General features: G+C 45.9%; 1 protein-coding gene across 1 annotated transcript; it reads right to left on the bottom strand.

Annotated features, from left to right (window-relative positions):
- Positions 1–17,351: 17,351 nt before the first annotated feature.
- Positions 17,352–19,105, bottom strand: LOC127190416 (homeobox protein SIX6). The gene is made up of 2 exons (XM_051147426.1): positions 18,506–19,105; positions 17,352–17,520 (listed from the first exon to the last, which is right to left on the bottom strand). Exons 1-2 carry the CDS (start codon positions 19,075–19,077, stop codon positions 17,352–17,354), a joined length of 741 nt encoding a protein of 246 aa, XP_051003383.1. The 5' UTR covers positions 19,078–19,105.
- Between the last annotated feature and the right edge of the window lie 1,077 nt (positions 19,106–20,182).

Here is a 20,182-nt window from a genome sequence, read left to right as displayed (position 1 = left end):
AGCTCCCAGAGTAATGACTCATCAGACTCAAAATATATTTACAAATACCTAAGCCATATAGCTAGGCTCTTCTCTGACTAGCTCATAACTTAAAATAACCCATTTACACTAATCTACATTCTGCCACATGGCTGCTTACCTCTGCTCAGGTACCATGTCTCTGTCCTCCTCACATCTTGGGCAAGTCTCCCAAGCCTGGTTCTATCCCAGAATTCTTTCAGCCTGCCAGATGTCTTACCTTATAGTCTACCCTTTCCTATAGACCATAGATTTTTTTAATTGACAGGCAATGCATCCATACAATACATAAGATATCTCTTTACATACTTGTATACGTAAAGTACTAAAAATACTTCCTCAATAATCAGTTGATAGCTAAATCCATTGATGAGATTAGCAACTCTGTGACCCAAATTACCTCCCAATGTTGACACCCACTTGGGGATCAAGTCTCCAGTATATTTGCCTTTGGACATATTTTATATATCCAAACTGTAACAGGAACCATCACGTCTTTTAGGATCTAGTCAAGCCATTCAAGAGGAACAGGATGGCTAGAGATCATTGAGCAGTGCTATCTAAGTCAGCAGTTGGCTGTGATGGCATAAAGATACACGACAATCTGACTCCAGACCCCGCCTTAACCACTGAACAGTGTCTAACAACTCAGTCCAGTAGAGATAAATGTAAGCCATGCAAGAAATTGAAATATTTCTATCAGCCACATCAATAAAAGCAGTTTTTACTATTGGGGATCCTACACAGAACCTTACACACAGTAGGGCATCGCCTGCCTCTGAGCTCTAATCTCAGCATCAGTATAAACGGTATTAGAAGCTATTTAACACTCTTTTGTGGTAGGAAGTCTATAAAAAACTATTTAGAACTTTTAGCACTCCCCAGCAAACTTCTTCCCCCCCCCCCAAGACAGGGTTTCTCTGTGTAGCCTTGGCTGTCCTGGACTCGCTTTGTAGACCAGGCTAGCCTCAAACTCACAGCAATCCATCTGCCTCTGTCTCCAAAGTGCTGGGATTAAAGGTGTGCGCCACCATGCCCGGCTTAGCAAACTTCTTACTAAATGTCAATCTTGGATTGCTACAAGTGGCTGCCAGCTACTGCACTGCGTTTTGTATATACAAGGCACTTGGGGTCAGTAACAAACCTGGCTAAGAGCTGCCTGCAAATCTCCTATTCAAGCACACACTGTTGGGATTTCTCAGGTTTTCAAAAGGGTATTCTATCCCTGTGGTACATCTCAGTGCTGCCTTCAGCTGTAGTTTTAAGTGATTCTAGTAAGGAATGTGTTTATAGATTTGCTATTATTTTTTTTAAGATTTATTTATTTATTATGTATACAATGTTCTGTCTGCATGTACAGAGGGTGCCAGATCTCATTACAGATGGTTGTGAGCCACCATGTGGTTGCTGGGAATTGAACTCAGGACCTTTGGAAGAGCAGGCAGTGCTCTTACCCTCTGAGCCATCTCTCCAGGCCCTGCTATTATTTTTTTCCTTGTGAATTTATGATGTGAGGTTGATTTATACCCAGAAAGCAGCAACATGCAGGCTAGGAGGATTTCCTCTTCTGCCCCACCCACCCCCTGCCAACAAGCTGTTATAGTTAGAGGGAAAAAATGACAAAGAAGAAGAGCACAGAAGTAAGGCACGGGTGTGAGATGTTAAGCAAGGGTGGTCCAGGCAGGGATGCTGACCCTCTACCCAGCCCTGAGCAGTGCCTTCCTGACCTTACTGTAGGGGTTGGACGTATTTCTGAAAGGACCTTCCCTCTAATAGCCTAAATTCAGTGTCAGAAGAAGTGGTTATCTTAAAATTACACCCATTTGTCCATTCACTCCTTTGGGGAGAAGGGCAGACGCTTGAACTTACAGTAGCCCCGTGCCATCTACCTTGTGGGTCCTCGGGGTCTATCTCAGGTTACCAGGCTTAGAGGCAAGTGCTTTAACCCACTTATCGTATTCCCTGGCCCCAAAACTGATCATTTTAAAGCAAATCCAAAGAGTGTCACCATATTGTAATGACCATATCCCTTAATATGAGAGCAAAAAATGATTTCAGAGTGTGTTCTATTTTACTAATTAACACATGCGTTGTCTATTTGTAGATTTCAAGGGATAAACGTGATGGTTTGGGTTTGCCCTGTAAATGTCTCTGCTCGCCTGTTTTAGTTTGGACAAATGATCTTAACTGAAGCAATCTTTTTAAATGGTTGTGGCACACTCAGGGTTTTGAAAGCATCATAACCATTTAGATCCCATGCCATTATTAGCGTGCAGTGGCTCTTCTTGGAGAATTAATGCACAGGGCTTCCATTAAGTGTCCTCAGAATCCACTCCCAAATAGGGCAATCTATTGTCCTCTCCACTAAGTAACTATTCAGAGATAAGACTTGAAAATATTGTGAGACATTAGCAATCAGCAAAGAAATGCACACACACACACACACACACACACACACACACACACACACACACACACACACACACGTCAGCTGGAGCCTGGGAGAGGGAGCAGAGGGAGCAGCAGAATAAACAGACAAACTGTAGTTAAACATGGGCAGGGCTCCGGATGTCTGACTCCAGGACCCCAAGATGGCTGTCAGCACAGAGAAAAGGGAGGGGCTGGTGAGATGGTGAAGAAAGTGAAGGTGCTTGCTCTGCAAGCCTGATCCTGTGAATTGATGAAATCTCCGCAGGAGTAGGCCTGGAGTGGGGCCCTGAGCAAGCTCCAGGGATTAGTCTGGATGGCGGTCCTGGGTAGATATTTGGATTTTCAGCAAAAGTTTGTGTAATTGCCCAGAGGTCCTGCTAGGTTTTTTGTTGTTGTTGTCGTCATTTATTTATTTTGCTTTTTTTTTTTTTTTTTCTCGAGACAGGACTTTTCTGTGTAGCCCTGGCTGTCCTGGAACTCACACTGTAGACCAGGCTGGTCTCAAACTCACAGGTATCTACCTGTCCCTGCCTCCCAAGTGCTGGGATTAAAAGCGTGCCCCACCACTGCCTGGCTCTTCTAGTTCTCTTACTAACAGGTTTGGGCTCAAAAAATAAGATTTGGGATCAAAGAGAGAAATCGAATGAATTACTTACTCACAGAGCAATACGAGCAAACAGAAGCATAACATTTGTTTTCAAAATTCAGAATTTTTTCTATATTAAAATTTACAGAGTGAGGAAGTTACCTGACAATAAGAAGGGCTTTAAGCCTCGAAGGGTAACTGTTTCTCGGCTAGTTCCATCTTTACAGCTCATGTCTTAGCTTTAGCCCTGCTCCTTATCCGTCCCGTCTCCTTAGAAGTCTTTGGGGCTTGCTTTGTAGTGGAGAGGACGCCGGCTTCCCTCAGGGCCTGACTCTACAGAATGAGAGAGTCAGTAATGGTCTTTCCTGCCATACTCTACTCGAGATATAAAATAATCACGGGTCATTTATTTTTTGAGGACAGCTGCTAAATCCACCTGTCTTTTAGAGTCTCAGAGGTCAAAGACCTTGAGAAGAAACCCACAGGTAGCATCTGCGGAGGCTGAGATAGGACATTTGAAGGGAGCACGCATGGAAAGATGTCAAGAACACTACATTAGCAGGGAGGTACACATGAAAACGTAGCATTCCAGCGGTGACTCATAGAGCCTCTGTAAAGCAATTTGGTGCCTAAGGCAGGTGTTCTTGCTGTTCTCTTCCACCTTTTTTTGTTTTGTTTTGTTTTTAAAGTGGGAAGGAGAGAGTGAGGGGAAATCAATTTAATGTTTTACATTAAGGTGAATTAACTCAAAATTACTTTTCCTTGTTTTTGCAGTCTGGTTTAACAAATGCGAAAGCACATGTTTATTTGATAGAAATTGTATCACTCCCATCTGGAAGGATAAATACACTGGAGTCTTCCTGGTTGCTCTGAAGCCCTGGTGAGTGGACTTTTGGGTGCGACCTCCTCTACTATTCAGTGTTTTTCTCTCCCTTTGGTCTCAGAAGGACATACCAACTATCATGCGCTAATGAACCTCACCTGCTGTCTGCCTGAGCCTTCCGATTTCTTTCTGAATTACCGATTTGCTTTCCTTTAGTTCTGCACATTGACCCAGAAGCAAGTTCTCTGTAAGTCTTAAGGGAGAAACCAGTGGTGAGAGCAGCAATTCGCTCACGTGTTGCAGTAAGTATAGGGCTGGCTTTCAAGGAAGATTAAGGGTTAAAACTGGAGTACTGAGAAGGAAGGGGAAGAGGGCTTGTATTGAGTAGGAGGTAACCAAGCAGACAGCTATGAAGACAAGCTTCTGGCCAGTGGCAACAGGCTGGCTGTTCCCCCACCTCAGTGCCCTTGATGGAGTATGTTAGACACCATTGCATTTTACATATCCTTGCTTCTAATACAGCTACCTTATAATAGGCTAATATAAGAAAGGATGGCTTCCAAGAAGAGGCCCCCACTTACTTTATGACCACCCCTTGGGCGAGCAATTGACTAAGAACAAATGCAACTACTTTTTCATAGTTGTGAAAGAAAGCCTAATGTAGTTGACAGGACTTGAGATATCTGCAAGGTCTGAGGGAGCAACAGTCGCCAGTGACTAACAAGGTAGGCAGTCAAGGTCATGAACTATTGGAAACAGAGGGCCATATGGGTCAGCTCATATTTAGGCAACATGGAGCTGATGTGAACATCCGGTATGAGCTAGCTATGACTGACACTGTATATTCGGGAGCCTGTGAGTCAGTACAAAATGGCTGTTGCCAAATGTCTCAGAGACGCCAAAAGTTAAAGTGATGTAATCTGTTATGTACCTATTTTTGGCAGTGTGCTACTTCTGTCTGACTCCGGATAAACATGGTCCTGAGGTCAGAGGCCTTCAGTCTGCCTCTGAGTGGCTTCCTGTATGTCTGTGGACCTACCTCCATGAGGCCTCTGTTCTAGTCTCTGTGTGCTAGTACCCACCTGTTTGTAGGTGTGTACTGTGTACACCAGGGTGAGCCTGGGTGCCTGCCCTCAGCTGCGTATGTAGCAACCTCGGTCTGGGGTGAGTAAAGTATGTCTAAAACTCCCCAAAATTCTCTTTAATCTCCTGTAACCCTCCTTTCTGGGCAACAGGGCTCAGACCTCATAACAGCTCACATCAGAAGTCAGAGATGGTCAAAGTGGGTCTTCAACCAGCTGGGAGGGCAATGCCAGAAAAGCACATCCCCACTGAACCACCTACCAAAGCCATGACTTAAATTTTGAAGAGGCTTTGATTCCTAAGATTAATTGTTTTCAAATGTATAAAATTATACACTGAAATTTTTTCTAGTCCCAGGACATCATTTGCTCAGTTGTTTCCCTCAGTTGAAACCATTGTTTCCTGCCTGTCCTTCTAGTATTTATTTGTCTAGATATGAGGAAACAGAAGGTCTTACTTCCTAAACTTTAATAGATATATCTGACACCTTTCCATTTTCACTTGTTTCCCTAGCAATCAATAGCCATATTTAATGTTTGTTTTGATAAAATATTTTATTTTTTAAATTTCATTTTGAACTTTATCTCATTTGGAATAAAATTTCTTGAAATGACCATAATGAGTCTAGCTATCATTTAGTTATTATGATCATTTAGTTTATTTATTCTGCAAACATCTATTGGCTTTTTTGCTGCTGGAAAGAGTCTACACTCAATTCTTAGAAGATTACAAAGATTGTAGGTCTTGCCCTTGAAGACTTAGGGTTGTTATAACCTGCTTAAGCTCTATAGCCCCTCTGTTGAGACCTACTTTAGTTCCTAGAATAACTGTGGCTCCTCTGTTAACCCAGCTACTGTTCTTAGCATATCAGAAGCCATTTTACTCCCTAGGCTCCATTTTGATTATAAAGTGAAATTAAGTTCAGGTTGTCAGGCCCTATGTGCCTGAAACCAGGAAGGTTCAGTGCTTGCTGCTTAGAATAAAGCAATAAATGATAAATGCATGTTCTGCTTGGGTTAAAGATAAGTGATGCTCTCTATTAGAGTTAAGACCGCAACATCCTGCGATGTTTCTTACGCCTAGAGAGCTGGAAAGCCCCCAAGAGCCCTCCTACCCTAAGTCCCAGCCAATCCGCTTAAAATGCTTTGTCTAGCCACCTGGATACATTGTGCTCAGAACAAAACCGATTCTTCCTGTGTTTAACTGGTCAAAATGATGTAATGCTGCCCTCCCCCTTGCTTCCCACCTGGTTACCTGGTTGTCACCTGGTTATGGCTTTTCCTATTTAAAAAAAAAAAAAAAAGTCTGCCTTAGAAACAGACTAGTCCCTAACTGGTCAGTTTTTGTTCACCGTTCTAATAAACTTCGGTCAATCTGAGTCTGGTGGTCAGTGTGTGGCTTTTCTTGAACCCATAGCAATGGTACAGATATCAGCTATGAAGCCAAGTGACTATAAGATGCACATTCAATTCCACAGCATTTCACACAGAGGAGAGATTGAAACTCCTGGATCAAAGGAGGAAAATGGTCTCTGAGCTGAGCCTTCAAAGTTTAGCCTAGGCACTTACGTAGGTGGGGTCAGGGAAAATTATACACATTCTATGCTTTATACGTCTACGAGCTTGTTCGTGAGTGACAAAAAACGTCAAAGTAGCTTAAACAATGAAATAAATGGAGACAGGAGGCAGAGCCAGAGCTGGCTTCCGCATCCGCAGCGTGTGGTGCCTTTATTAGCGTTAACGTTTTTGGTTTTTCTTCATCCTGCTTCTTCTCCCTCTGTAGCCTAGGCAGGCTTTGAACTTAGAACGTTCCTGCCACAGGGTTACAGATTACAGGCCTATTCTACCTCCCAGGCTTGCCTCCCCCGCCCTGTGACCCATGATAGCATCATTGCAGGTTTATGCTTTCAGCCCAAGAGTGCAAAACACAGCTCCTCTGTTGTCAGTTCAATTTTTTTTTTTTTTTTTTCTGGAAAGGGCTGTCCCAGTTTATATGCCATATGGATCGGGAGATACTCGGCAGTCCTTCTAGAAATACGCTGAAGAGGTGAGAGGCGGTTTCCTAAGGGTGCCGCGGCACAGGCAGGCACCAAATATGAGAGCGACGGGCATCAACCATGCCCGCACCACGAGCAAAAGGCTGAGGGCAGCCGATTGCAGGCCGTGAAAGTTCCCGAAGGCAGCGGAGACTAGCACGAGGCATCCACGGAGCAGCTCAGAATTTCCTGCTTCCCAGATGACAAGCATGAGCTTGCAGGGTGTGAGAGTAAATGACCCCATGAAGCGGCATCTCAGGCACCTTGCTTGTATCAACCTGACTCTGCTCCCGTGTTGAGGGAAGGGATGCTCATGAGGAGTCTAAGCCATGAGTGAGGCAATATAGGCTGCTGCAGGGCTAAGGCTGGCTCGAAAGAGAATGACACAAGGGAGAGCTAGCATCTTTAACTATCATTTATGTATTTGTCCAGGTTTATTTTGAGACAAGGTCTCATGTAGTCTTGGGGTCTCAAACTTGCTATTTACCTAAGGCTGGCTTTGAACTTCTGACCTGCCTGCTTCTACCTCTTAGGTACTAGGATTACAGGTGTGTCCTGGCACATCCTTTAATTTAAAAAAAAAATATATTTATGACATCTGACTTACAGTCCTTTACCTATTTATTTTATTGCAAAGGATTGAAGGATGTTTGGCTCCTTTCCAACAAAAATACTTTCTATTAGCCTTCTAGTGACTCTGAATTGCTATTATTAGTGATCAGGGGTGTTGAATTAAAGGATTATCCCCTCACAGTTAGTAAGGACCATCCCAGTGCCCCATCTGTAAGTAATTCATTAAGCTTTTAGCAGTTATTTATATTCTGGTGTGAACTGGATTTTCTGTTGTTGGGAGTGGTGGTTTTTTTTTTTTTTTTTTTTTTTACCCTATGACCGCTGAGATTAGATTGTAAAAGGGAAGACGCATGCAGGGCTTTCGACAGTTTGAACTAGACTATGTAAGGAGGCAAGGTGAAGGACACAATTCTGGGTCTAGGTTTCCATGAGCAACTTAGACTCTCCCTTCTTCCACCATGGAGTCTTTTTTGTTGTAGTGATTTCTGTGGGAGATACTCACTGTGTAGCCAGGGGTGGCTTTAAACTCTTAATCTCCCTGCCTCTACCTCCTCAGTGGTGAGATTACAAGGCCACTTGGGCCTCTGAATCTTTTTCTTTCTTTTGGCGTGGTGGTGGTGGTGGTGATGGTGGTGGTGTGTGTGTGTGTGTGGTGGGGGTGGTTTGGAACAGGGTTTCTCTATGTAGCCTTGACTGTCCTGGAACTCATTCTGTAGGCCAGGCTGGTCTCTGAATCATTTTTATAAACAGGTTTTCCATAGAACCCTGTTAAAAACTTTCCTGGAAAATACATCATCTCGGGTAATAGCAAAGGATACTGGGCTTGCCATCAGAGAGCCCATTTTCATCACTCACTGTTTATTCAGTGGCAGAATAACCTTGAAGTAAATGTTTAGGTTTTAAGATCTCTCACCTACATTGGCCTCTTCTGAGGCCCTGTAAGCAATTCCTGGTACCGTGTTCACATGATCATACAGCTTTTGAAAATTTGTAAAACGTTGGGGATTGAACTCTGGGCTTGGGGACTACTAGTCAAGCACTGAGCCACACTCTAAACACTGTATATTTACTTAAAGAGTTTGGTCATGTGACATTGACTAGGGTCTCTTTGAAGAGTTCTGTGTAAATGATAAGTGGCTCCAGGCAGAAAGAAAGATGACGCATGAGCACAGACCCATCCATCATCACCATGTAAACGCCAAGATACTGGCTTCTTCTTCCTGGGGTAGTAAAGAGAAGTTGTTTTCACACCAAGGCAGTATCAGCTTGCCTGGGGTGGGCTCAATGGCAGAGCAGGTACTAAATGTACTTGAGGCTCTATGCTCAACCTCCACCATAGTTACGTACACACTTTATAGCAACTTTTCACTTATATAGAGGATGACTATTAGAGTTAACCTTTAAAGCCAGTTGTGCTGGTACATGCCTATAATCCAAATACTAGGAAGACCCAGACAGGACATCACAATTTCTAAGTCAGCCTGAATTACATAGCAAGGATTTTTCAAAACAAAACTTTTTATTATGCTTTTATTTACTTGTTGGGGACGTGTGTGCAGTTCACCAGGTTGTGTATGGGGGCTTGGAGGGGGGGAACAACTTGGAGGAGTTGGTTCTGTCCTTCTACCATGTGGCTTCTGATCTTGGGTCCTGGGTGTGGAACCCAGGTCTTCAGGTGTGGCAGCAAGCTTTAACCCAATGGAGGCATCTTGTTGGTCCCAGTCCCATTTTTAAAATGGTAACTTGGGGCCTTCAAGATGGATCAGTGTTTCAAGGTATTTGTCATGCGAGCCTGGTGACGTGAATTCCATCCCCCAAACCCACATAAAGGTAGAGAGAATTGACTTCTCATTCAAGTTGTCCGCTGACATGTGCACCATGGTATATGTGATCCATACTGATCCATACATATATACACATACACACAATAGAAACAAACATAAATTTAAAGGGGGACTTTAACACTTAGCCAAGAAAAGTGAGGCAAAGACTCATTCTCTCAGTGTCTGTCATGTGAGGGGCCCTGAGAGTCGCTCAGTGTGTGTCACCCACACTGTCCCTGAATATCCTTAGCCGAGCTTTACGGAAGTAAAATCTGAGAGTTGAATGACTTGTTCAGCTTCAGAATGCTTGGGGATTTCAGGCCAGGTTTGCTGAATCTGCTTATCAGGCCCCATGCCACAGCTACAGGCTGCTTAAATGTACTTTTCTTCCTGTTGTTGGTGTATTTTCAAGTTATATCTCAAGCAGTCACAATTACTTGGGGAAATAATTTTGAAAAGAAATGTCTTTAGCTGAAACATATAAATGACCACAGTGCTGTGGAAAGCCAGGGGTATTGTATACCCAATACAATAAAATATGCTTTAAATGGTGCTTAATTTAGACAATTATTCCTAGGTATCTGAATTATCTGATAAGGCTTGATATGCAAAAATAAGCTAGTTTTTCATTACCCAGACTGTTCATGTACCAAATTGATGTGTCACCTGATATTACATATATGATTTTATTGTTAGAAATTTCAAGCTTAGGGGCTAGAGAGATTGCTTAGAGGTTAAGGACACTGGCTGTTCTTCCAGAGGTCCTGAGTTCAATTCCCAGCAACCACATGGTGGCTCACAACCATCTATAATGAGATCTGGTGCCCTCTTCTAGCCTGCTGGTTCACATGCAGGCAGAATATGGTATAAATAATAAACAAATACATAAATTTTTTTTTTAAAAAGAAAGAAAAGAAATTTCAAGCCGAGGGGTTGGAGAAGCGGCTCGGTGGTGAAGAGCACTCACTGCTATTGAAGAGAACCTGGACTCAGTTCCCATTGACCCACAAGGTGATTCAAAAAACACCCTGACTCCCTTCCCAGGGGATCCACGCCTTTCTCTAACCTGTGGGCACCAGGCATACAGGTGGTACACATACATACATGAGGGCAAAACACTCGTACACATAAAAAAAAAAAAAAAAAAAACTAAAACAAGAATGAAAGAAAATTGAAGTCTAATCTGTTCACTGAAGAAAAAAAATATATAAACATTAAATCAGTATTCTTGGGCAGATCCAGGCTAAAAAATTTTTTCCAGGAGATAGACAGCCTTATGTATTTTTTATCAGATTTTGAAATTATATGGTTCACCAGCTTCTGTTCATTAAAATTTAAAGATGAATGAGTTTGTTATCAGGTAGATTTTCCCTAAGAAGACCTGAGGTTTCCATGAATCCTCTGTTTGTACTCTGCCTTAAATTAGTTTAAGCATGGGAGTGGGATATCAATCTCTGTCCTGAAAATGGATGCTTGGTCTGTGGGTCTGTTTGTGTGTGTGCATCATTTTTTTACTTGTGGGTCAAGACTGGAGTGGGAGGATGAAAGAGGCAAGAAAAGGAGGGGGCAGATAAGAGAGAGGACAGAGAAGGGAGATGGGGTGCCCTTCTACTATAACAGAAATAGAAATAGCCTAGGAAGTTGATCTATAGCAGAAATTTATTTTTCGTGGAACGGGAGGCCGGGGCCTCCAAGATCAAGGCCAAGTAGACTCCATGTCTGGGGAGGGCTGCCTGTCCCAAACTGCAAAATGGCATCTTACTGGTATCTCTCTATGGCAGGAGAGACCCTCTCACGTGTCCTCATGGTATATTTATTTATATATTTATTACAACCTTACAACAGATGGCAGTGAAGTGTCTTGATGAAGTGATTCTATTTATCATTTGAACAAAGGTCCTCTGTGGGCTAATGGTAGACTTGCTGAGAGGCCAGAGAGAAATCTGTTCCAGGGAGAATTTCATAACGAATAATAAATAATGGGGAAGCAATAGAAGACCAATCAAGGCCTGGCCCAGGTCACATTCCCTTAGGTGCTGTTCGAGCTTGGAATGGGGTCGATGAGCGGCTTGCCAGCCTTTCTCCTGCTCTTTGCCTCTCCGGTTAAAGGGTAGCAGACCAGTGCAGTGCTGCCCTTCATCTTTGGGGAGCTCCAGACTCAGGTGTAGTCCTTACAGACTCAGACCTCCAGGCATAGTCTGACAAAAGAATACAAATCCAAGAAAATATACACCCATTTCACTTCCATAAATCTCTCTTTTCTATATCCAAAGACAGTTTTGTTGTTGTTCTTTTGTTTGTTTGTTTTTGTTTTTTTGTCTTTTGAACTCAGAAAATTTCCCAAAGTTCCCGTTGGTGACTCCTACAGGAAAAGTTCCACAGCGTTAGAGTCCATAATGGTGAGAGCATGGAAACAGGCCAGAAGCTGAGAGCTTACACCTATCAGGGCACAGAGCTTTCTGGAGCTCTCAACAAAGCCACTGAGCACCCACTCACTTAAGCACTTCCCAAAGGTGTTACCCATCAATACCTTTGTCCTAGGGTTTAAGTCTCATCTGGAGGGACACAGCACTCCAAGCACAGCAGTTATCTGTGTGGGTTCTATCGCCTTGTTATAGACAAAAATAGCAGAAAATTTCTTCCCAGGTTGAGAAAGGATGATAACATAAGAAATATTGAAACCCAAGTCTTTCTGTTGGGAAAAATGTGTTATGTATGAACCCTAAATCAGAAAATTAAAGCAAACAAACAAAAAGCCAAAACAAAACAACAAACAACCAAAACCCCACATAGTTGGAAGAAGAGATCGCTCAAAATCTTCCCAGAGATGGAAAAAGTAATAGCCGACCTCCAAGCCTGAAGGATTGAGATGAACTTGGGGTTCAGTTGTTATCAGTCATGTTTGCATATTCAAATGCGCTCCTATGGAGAGCTGTGTAAAACAGACTGGTTCCAAGGCAGATACAGTGATTCATGCAATATTTTAGAAAATATTTATCGAGCACCTATAGTTTAGGATAGATGGGGGGAGAACAAAGAGAAGTAAGAGTCGAGTTAGAGTCAAGCCTGTCCCTTCAGGGGCTTACACTCTCCTCTGAAAGCGAAGGGAATCAAACACAAATAAATGAAACGAATACTTAAAAACATTATAAGCACAAAGCGAGAAGGCAAGAAGAATGACTCGAAAGATTTGGAGGAGGTGGTGTAGCCCTGCTTAGGTTGACAGATTAGCAGTCCAGGTATGGGATAGCATCCGAGTAGCGTGGGGCAACCACCTAACCAGAGCGGACTACTTGTGACTCTGAAATGCCGCGCACACACAACGCTTTGTCTAGGGAGATGGAGGGAAATGGAAAACAAAACCAGTTATTCGTCTCCAGGTAGAGCAGTCTGAAATTTCTGGGGATATTATGCAAGGCAGGAACGAGCCTGAGGCAGTAACAGTTTCCGAAGGAAGAAAAGTATGTCCCTGTGGTCTGCCAGGCCCCGACGCCTTGGGTGATCGCCCGGGTTCCCTTTCCCTGCGCCCTGAGCAGAGCCCTTTTCCAGCCTCAGTGTCGGCAAACCCGGCTTCCTGAGTCTCGGACCATAGCGCCAGCTTCGTGGGGCCTCGGGAGCTGTTCAGCTCGGGCCTCAACTCGCCGCAGCCTCTGGAGCGGCCAGGACTTGCTGGAGGGCCCCACGCCCGCTCCCCAGGAGCGCAGCGCCGACCGGGGGGCGCTGGGAGGGCGCGCGACACAGTGGCCAGCTGCGGGCCTCCGAGGCTCCGCTCTCCCCTGGGTTTTGTTTAATCGGGTCCCCAGGTTTGGGGAAGAGTTCTGTCCCCGAGCTAGCGGAGCAATGGCAGGAGCGGCTCGTGGCCTCCATTCGGGTGAGCTCCCCGGGGCGCTGTGCGCTGAAGGTGGGTGCACGGAGTGGAGAGTCTCCGCACGGAGCGGCTTGCCTAGCCGGGAGGAAGGACCGGGCTGCCCCCTCGCGGGAACCCTGGCGCCGGAGGCCCAGGCAAGCAGGCCTGCAGGGGGTCTCACGGCCGCGCGCCGAGCTCCGGGGGACGCGCCCAGGCCAGCGCGGGGGGACAATGACCCGGTCTCTCCCTCGCCACCGCCCCCTCGCAGCCCGCGGGCAAACCCATTAGCCATTCAGGCCCACAAAGCCCGGCGGCCCCGCGCTTTGTCCCTCGGGGCCCGGGGCCGCTGTCATTAGCCCTGATTACGCTGAGCCGCCTGACAGCCCGGCCGGCCGCCCCGCGGACCCCCGTTCCCCGCCGCCCGCCTCACAATGGGAGCGGAAATCGGCCGCGCTGGGGTCCCCGCTGAATAGAGCGAGGAGCTGCGACTCCCCTCCGCCCGCCCCATTCACCCGCTCTTCGGATACAATTTTTTTTTTCCTTTTTTTGTGAAAATTGGAGAGGGAGAACGAGGTCAAGGGAGACTTTGCTGGAGCTCTTTGCCTGTCATTTGTTTAATGTAAACAAAGAGCAAGTCCTCCCCCACCCCCAGCCTGGGCTCCCCCCTCCCCTCTTTTCTCTGGATTTTTATAAACAAGCTAGTGTGGAAGAGAGCGGGGGCGCTGGGGTGGCCGCGGACTCGGTGGTTACAGTGGAGGCGAGAGGAGCGGAGCTTTCGGGAGCTATTTGGGTGGTTAGAAATGATGAGAAGCCAAAGAGGAACCTAGTTGAGGCTGAGGTAAAATCCTGGCTTTGGTCAGGTCTGTTGAAATGTAAAATGGCTCCCCCACCCCACCCCACCCCGTCTGTGCTGGACTAATTACTTTTGCGGAAATTGTGACGAAAGCATTGAAGAAAGGAAACCTGCTCTATGGATAGTTTCCTCAATTCAAAACCTTTATTGGAGCCTTTCTACTGCCTCTAATTTAACACTCTCTAAGCCAGGATAAAAACGATCTTTAAAAAAAAATTAAAGAAAATCTTTATAATAAACATTTATGGGAGGATTCGGGTGATTAAATAAGTCTCTGAAGAGTTGGGCTAATTTCCAACCTGTGGTCATTCAAAGAATTGATTGATCACAAAGCAACGAATGACACACAGTGTCACCGGATTTCAGGTACACAGACAAAAACCTCCTTCAAACAGTGTTACTGCCCTAAGATTCCGACATGAAATCAGATGAGTAAATCTCCACGTTATTGAAACATTATAGATACTTTAATTCCTGGGCAGCTTGTTAACTTAGGTAAGTGGGGTGTCTCCATTAAAAAGCCTTCAGAAACGTATATAGGGAAAAATCTTTCACCATTTGGCCTTGTAGTTTTCTGCAAGTATCATTGAACATTATTTTGTACAGAGAAAGCTTGGTTCCTGCAAACCTTGCTCCGTTTTCTGGAAAGCACAGAGTGGATGTTTTCTTCTGCTTTCAGGAATCATCTGAACTGACAAGTAGGTTAGGATTTTTAAGAGTCTCAAATTCTTTTACGTCATTTCAGTAATTAGTTCCTTCATCCTCCACCTCCCTGGACCTGGGATCATAAAAATAAAAGATAAACAGGGTGTGGCGGCCCACACCTTTGATCCCAGCACTTCGGAGGCAGAGACAGTCGGGGCTCCATGAGTTTGAGGCCAGCCTGGTCTAGAACAGCCCGGGCTATTACACAGAGAAACCCTGTCTCGAAAAAATAAAATAATAAAACAATAATCCAATAAACGACTCCAAGTACTGGTTCTGGATCACCCTATAGCTAAAATGAGGTGGAGCTAGATTATAAGACTAAGAACCATGAACTTTTCCTTGACATGCAATCCTGCTGGGCTGATTCTAGGCTAGGATGAGGCACAGTCTCACTGTGTAGCAATGGCTGGCCTGGAACTCACTACGTAAGCAAGGCTGACCTCAAACCTATAGAGGTCTGCCAGGCCTCTGCCCCTGAGCCCTGGGACTACAGCCATACCACCATCAACAACCAAGGGTACAAAATTAAGTGGACACTCAATTTCAGGTCACTAGCACTTTTTGTCACTCACATGATCTAGAGGGTGAACACTTTCTTAAAATTTGCCCTCTTGGTGCCCCCCAACCCAGCCGCAGACTGCCCCCTTGGCATCCAAAGACCTACCAAGGGCTTTAGGAATCAAAAGAAAGACCATGGAGATCTTTCATGGGCCACTGAAGGGCATTTGTTTTGATTTGGGAATTACCTATTTGATCACAAAAGCTCCCCGAACCTGTCCATCTAGTGTTCTTTTGTTATGAGGGTTTTAATTTTCTAGATAAGGAATATTTGTACACAGTGACAACCATTTTAAGGCCCGAAGTAGGCAACTCTGTTTAAGTGATATAGAACAAACAAACAAAACCCAGCCCTTTCTCATGTCCTGGTTGCCACTTGACTGCCTAGTGTCCTCTACGACTTCAGTTTTTATTTGGTGCTTTAGCTTTTTTTTTTCTTTCTTCAGAAATGTTAGCAAAGTCCAACCCAAGTGATTTAAAGATCAATGTCAAATTTTGTAATGTGCAATCCATTTCCCTAGGAAAGGCAACATTTTAGCTAATCTGGATATAATTTAATTTCTGAATGCAAAAGTGGCAGATTGTGTGTGTGAGTGTGCACGTGCATGTGTGTGTGTGTGTGTGTGTGTGTGTGTGTGTGTGTGTGTGTGCAGGAAGAACAGTTACATGCTAAGAATATTTATGTTTTAACTAAGGCTATTCCCAAGGCAATGAAGTTCTTGATGGATTGTTGCGTGTTAAATGTAGAGCTTTGATTAGGAAATGCCCGTCATTTCTCTGTAGCTTTTCTTTACGGTCAATATGTAACAATATATAACTTGCATACAGTCTCCTGAGTGTTTCTTGTGTTGAAAATCATTTACTTGAGTAAAACCCTCTTCTGAAGCAGGAAGATGTTAGTCTAGTTACTGAAAACCTTTATTTTCTCTCTCTCTCTCTTAATAAAAGCTCAATTCTACATGCACTATGTGCTTACTTTGAATGACTGCGACTGCCCACCGCTTCTGAATGGGGGTAGGGGGTTGCAAACAAAATGGAAACACTTGATTATAAAATGCTCCTCTTTGCGTTTTTTGTAAGATAGGATTCATTTCCTGAGTCTAGCATTTGTCTTCTCAAATTGTTATTGAAAATCACTAACACTTCATAAAAATGAGCCAGGGGACAAACTGTGGTGATCACCTTGTGGCAAACGTGAAGCAGTGCCATAGAGGCGGAATGCTTATGTTCCAAATTCTAGGTTTAATACAGCAATGTGTATATATTTATGTATACATATACATATGTTTTTATACAACACAATGTGGCAGGTGCTTAGCGGTCTATCAGTGGCTGTTTACGTATATATACTGAGAGATATTAAGGGATATAAAGAAGATGGTGGGACTATTTGGATCAGATTCCATCCTACATGTCTGGTAAAAGGGAATAAGAGTGATTAAAAAAAACTGAGATAGCAATTCCCTTAATTAAAGGTTATCCACCAAGGTTTTGTTTGTTTGTTTGTTTTTATTATTATTTGGCTTCTTCACACAGAACGCGTGAGTTTGCATTTAAAACAGTAAGTTCTCCAAGCTACCGAGAAACCTATCCTGGAGGTCTTTTAAATAAGTAAATAAACAGCATATATATGTTTCGTTAAAAAAAAAAAAAGAAACCTTCAAAGCAAAAGCTATACATATATAACCACGTCTTTTCGACGCGAAATACCCACAGGAGACCCAATGGCAGGCGCTAGAGTGCAGTTCCGGTCCAAAGGAGTCTTTGCAGCCAGATCCTTCAGAAAAAGCAACGCGAGGAGACGTGGCGTTGGGTCAGGCCTCACCGCGGGCCCCAGAGTCGCGGTGAAAACTCGCTCCTAGAGCCAGCGGCAGTGGAGCAGCCAAGGCCATTTAGACCCGAGGGTCCCTGGCCACCGGGCTTCTGCTGCGCTGTATTTGCTGGTCTCGTCCTTTTATTTTGTGTATCTCAATTTTACACTGGATTCTGTTTCTAAACGTGATGAGTGGGCAGCTCAGATGTCGCACTCGCTGTCGCTGGAAGTGATGGAGATGGCCGAAGTGGCCGCTTTGCTCGACAGGCTGGCAGCCGGGCTGGAGGCGACGCCCAAGACCTCTGGCGTGCCTTCAACCTCCGAGCGTATCACCCGCCCAGGGCCCTGCGACAGAACCTGCTGCTGGAGTCTACGGGGGAAGGAAGGGACACCGGTCACAGCAAGAAATCAAACCGCCACGTGGGCCCCCTTTTCTCTGCCCTGTCTCCACCGGCTCCCGGCAGCTCCTTGTCAAGACTGTCTTCCCACTGAATCCCCAGACCTTGACTGGGTGGGAAAGGTGAGATGACTTGGACAGCTGCTTCTCTCCCTCATGCATCCCCCCCCCTTTTTTTCTCACCGTGAATTCCGCCTGAACCTCCCCAAATCTTTCTCAGTTGGCACCCACCGTTGGGAGATTTGTTGGAGGATTGTCAGGAAAAAGCGAAGCTGACTAGATAAGGTTTTGGGACATGGGATTCCTTTCCTAATGGTATATTTCCAGGCGATATCCCTGGAATCTGGTCTATTCCAGCCTGCACGGAGAGTTTGGGCCTCGGTTGTAAAATACACACGTTGGAGAATGAAACGCGTAGTCTCACTAGCTTGCTCGTGATGAGGAAACTCGTCTTTCTGAGACCCTAAAACCTTTCGCAGAGGATAAGGGAAGGGTGCCACCGCCGGGGTTTAAAAATAAAGCTAACTAGATAGACATCACTTGATTAGAGCCTGGGCCCGTGCTAGCAAAAATTAGCTTTGGGCCTCTGGATTTTTTATTGATCCTGGGCTTTTAATTCCCCCTTCCCCAACTCTAGTGACACCTTGGTTTGGTGACCAACACTAGCTGCTGCAGTACCTATCTACCTCCCTCCCTACACACACACACACACACACACACACACACACACACACACACACACACACACACACAGAGCCAAAGCCCCTTGAACCAGAGAGATGGTGGGGAGCCAGGAGCTTGCAAAGGACACAGCGGACTCAAACGCAAGACGGACTGCATTCCCAACTCCCACTGAATCCCGAGTACCCGGACACCGGGTAAGGATGCAGCCTGGAATGCCTCTTCCCGCCCCATCCCGACGTGCACCAAGTTGGAGGCTTCGCTGTACTGTACTGACCTGTTTTTAGCTGCAGCTGCCCGGTCTCTTTGTCGGCGGTTTTTGAACCAGTTGCCCACCTGTGTGGGGGTCAGTCCGGTTGCCTGGGCGAGCTCTCGCTTTTTGCTGGGGTTGGGATATGGGTCCTGAAGGTACCATTCTCGAAGCAGGTGCCGCGTGCGCTCCTTGAAGCAGTGTGTCTTCTGTTCGCCATCCCAAATGGTCCGGGGTAGTGGGAACTTCTTCCTTACTCGATACTTGTCTACTGGCCCCAGAGGCCGTCCGCGAAGCTTCTCTGCCTCCTGGTAATGCGCTTCAAGCCACAGTGCCTGCAGCTTTGCATGCGATTCCTTAGTAAACTTATGATTTTCCAGGATATGGTAGAGCTCGCGGTAGTTGCCACCGTGGAAGGCCACGATGGCTCTCGCTCGCAGCACCGACTCATTTTTGTTGAGGGCCTCACAGGCCGCCGGGGCCACGGGCAGCGACCACAGGAAGCGACCGAGGCGTTCCACATCGCCGCTTTCCTCCAGCGTCTCGCACACCCCGGCTACTTGCTGGGGGCTGAAATTCAAAATTGGCAGCTGGAACATCGAGGCTGCGCGGGCGCCCCGGCAGCAGATGCCCGCGGGCCGAGCGGGGTGCGGCTGGCTGAGGGTTACAGAATCAGGGGGGGAGCCTTCCCGCCTGGAAAGAGCTGTGGGTTGGGTTCGGCTGCGCTTGCTCAGCTAGGGCTCGCCAGCCAGCTAGCCCGCGCCACTACTGGGGTGGGCGGATTGGAGACGCCGGCGCCATGGAGACCCCCTGTCAGTCACCTAGCAGCTCTGCCAATCAAGGCCGCTACTAGCGCGCCCCGGCCATTTCAGCACCTCCCCAGACTCGACAGCGCCCGCGGTTTGCTAGGAGACTGCTCAGTGTTTTACTGAAGGATGAAAAAGAAGTAGGAGTGGCTGGAACACACGCGAAAAACGCCGAGTCTCAACCTCCCGGCTCCCCCTTCCCGGCCCCTCCCTCTTGTTTTCCCACCAGAGAGACCGGACGCTGCAGGAATTCACTTTGGGGGCGATGCGATGCCTAGGTCGAAAGGTCCAAAAGAGGACAGGGAAAATTAAACCCTCGCAAGTTTAAACGTAGCAAGGTGAGGCAGGCAAACCCCCGCGGGAGCGTTACTCACCAAAGGGACCCGGAGGGAAGTGGATCCCCCCCCCCGCACCCATTCCTGCCTATCTGCAGCTTACCCCTTTTGCGTGGGAAGCAAACCTGGGACCGAAGGAACAGGAAGAGAGAGAGAGAGAGAGAGAGAGAGAGAGAGAGAGAGAGAGAGAGAGAGAGAGAGAGAGAGAGAGAGAGAGAGATCTGTAGAAGAGGTCAGTTTGAACTCTACCTTCACTCCCTTCAAAGGCTTCCTGAAACTATTTTAAACGGCAGCAAGGACACACGGAGTCTAACACCAAGAAAGGCAGGCTGTAGGGGCTTCTGACCCAAATAAAGTTATACTTCATAGTCGTCGTCCCCCCCCCTCTCCAGTTCAGTGGACTTGAACAAATATGCAGCAGCCACATCTAGAGTGAGAAGTCATCCGTAGGTCAGGACAGCGACTTAAAAGCCCACTCCAAAGATCTTTATAAAAACATAGATTCGGTCCTCTCATGGCAGGCTGGTTTTGCCTCCACAACTCCTAGGGTGGAGATAGAAATC

Source organism: Acomys russatus, chromosome 1 (assembly GCF_903995435.1).
Source record: "Acomys russatus chromosome 1, mAcoRus1.1, whole genome shotgun sequence".
Lineage (NCBI taxonomy): Eukaryota > Metazoa > Chordata > Mammalia > Rodentia > Muridae > Acomys > Acomys russatus.
Note: the sequence above shows the minus strand (reverse complement) of the source record. Positions and strands in the feature narration are given on the sequence as shown.

Bases quoted from the DNA above. Each gene is read 5' to 3' on its own strand.
- LOC127190416 (XM_051147426.1), bottom strand. From the start codon at position 19,077: ATGTTCCAGCTGCCAATTTTGAATTTCAGCCCCCAGCAAGTAGCCGGG. The intron at 17,521-18,505 runs GTCAGTACAGTA...CTTCCCCCGTAG, and splicing joins GCAGCTGCAGCTAAAAACAG to ACTCCAGCAGCAGGTTCTGT.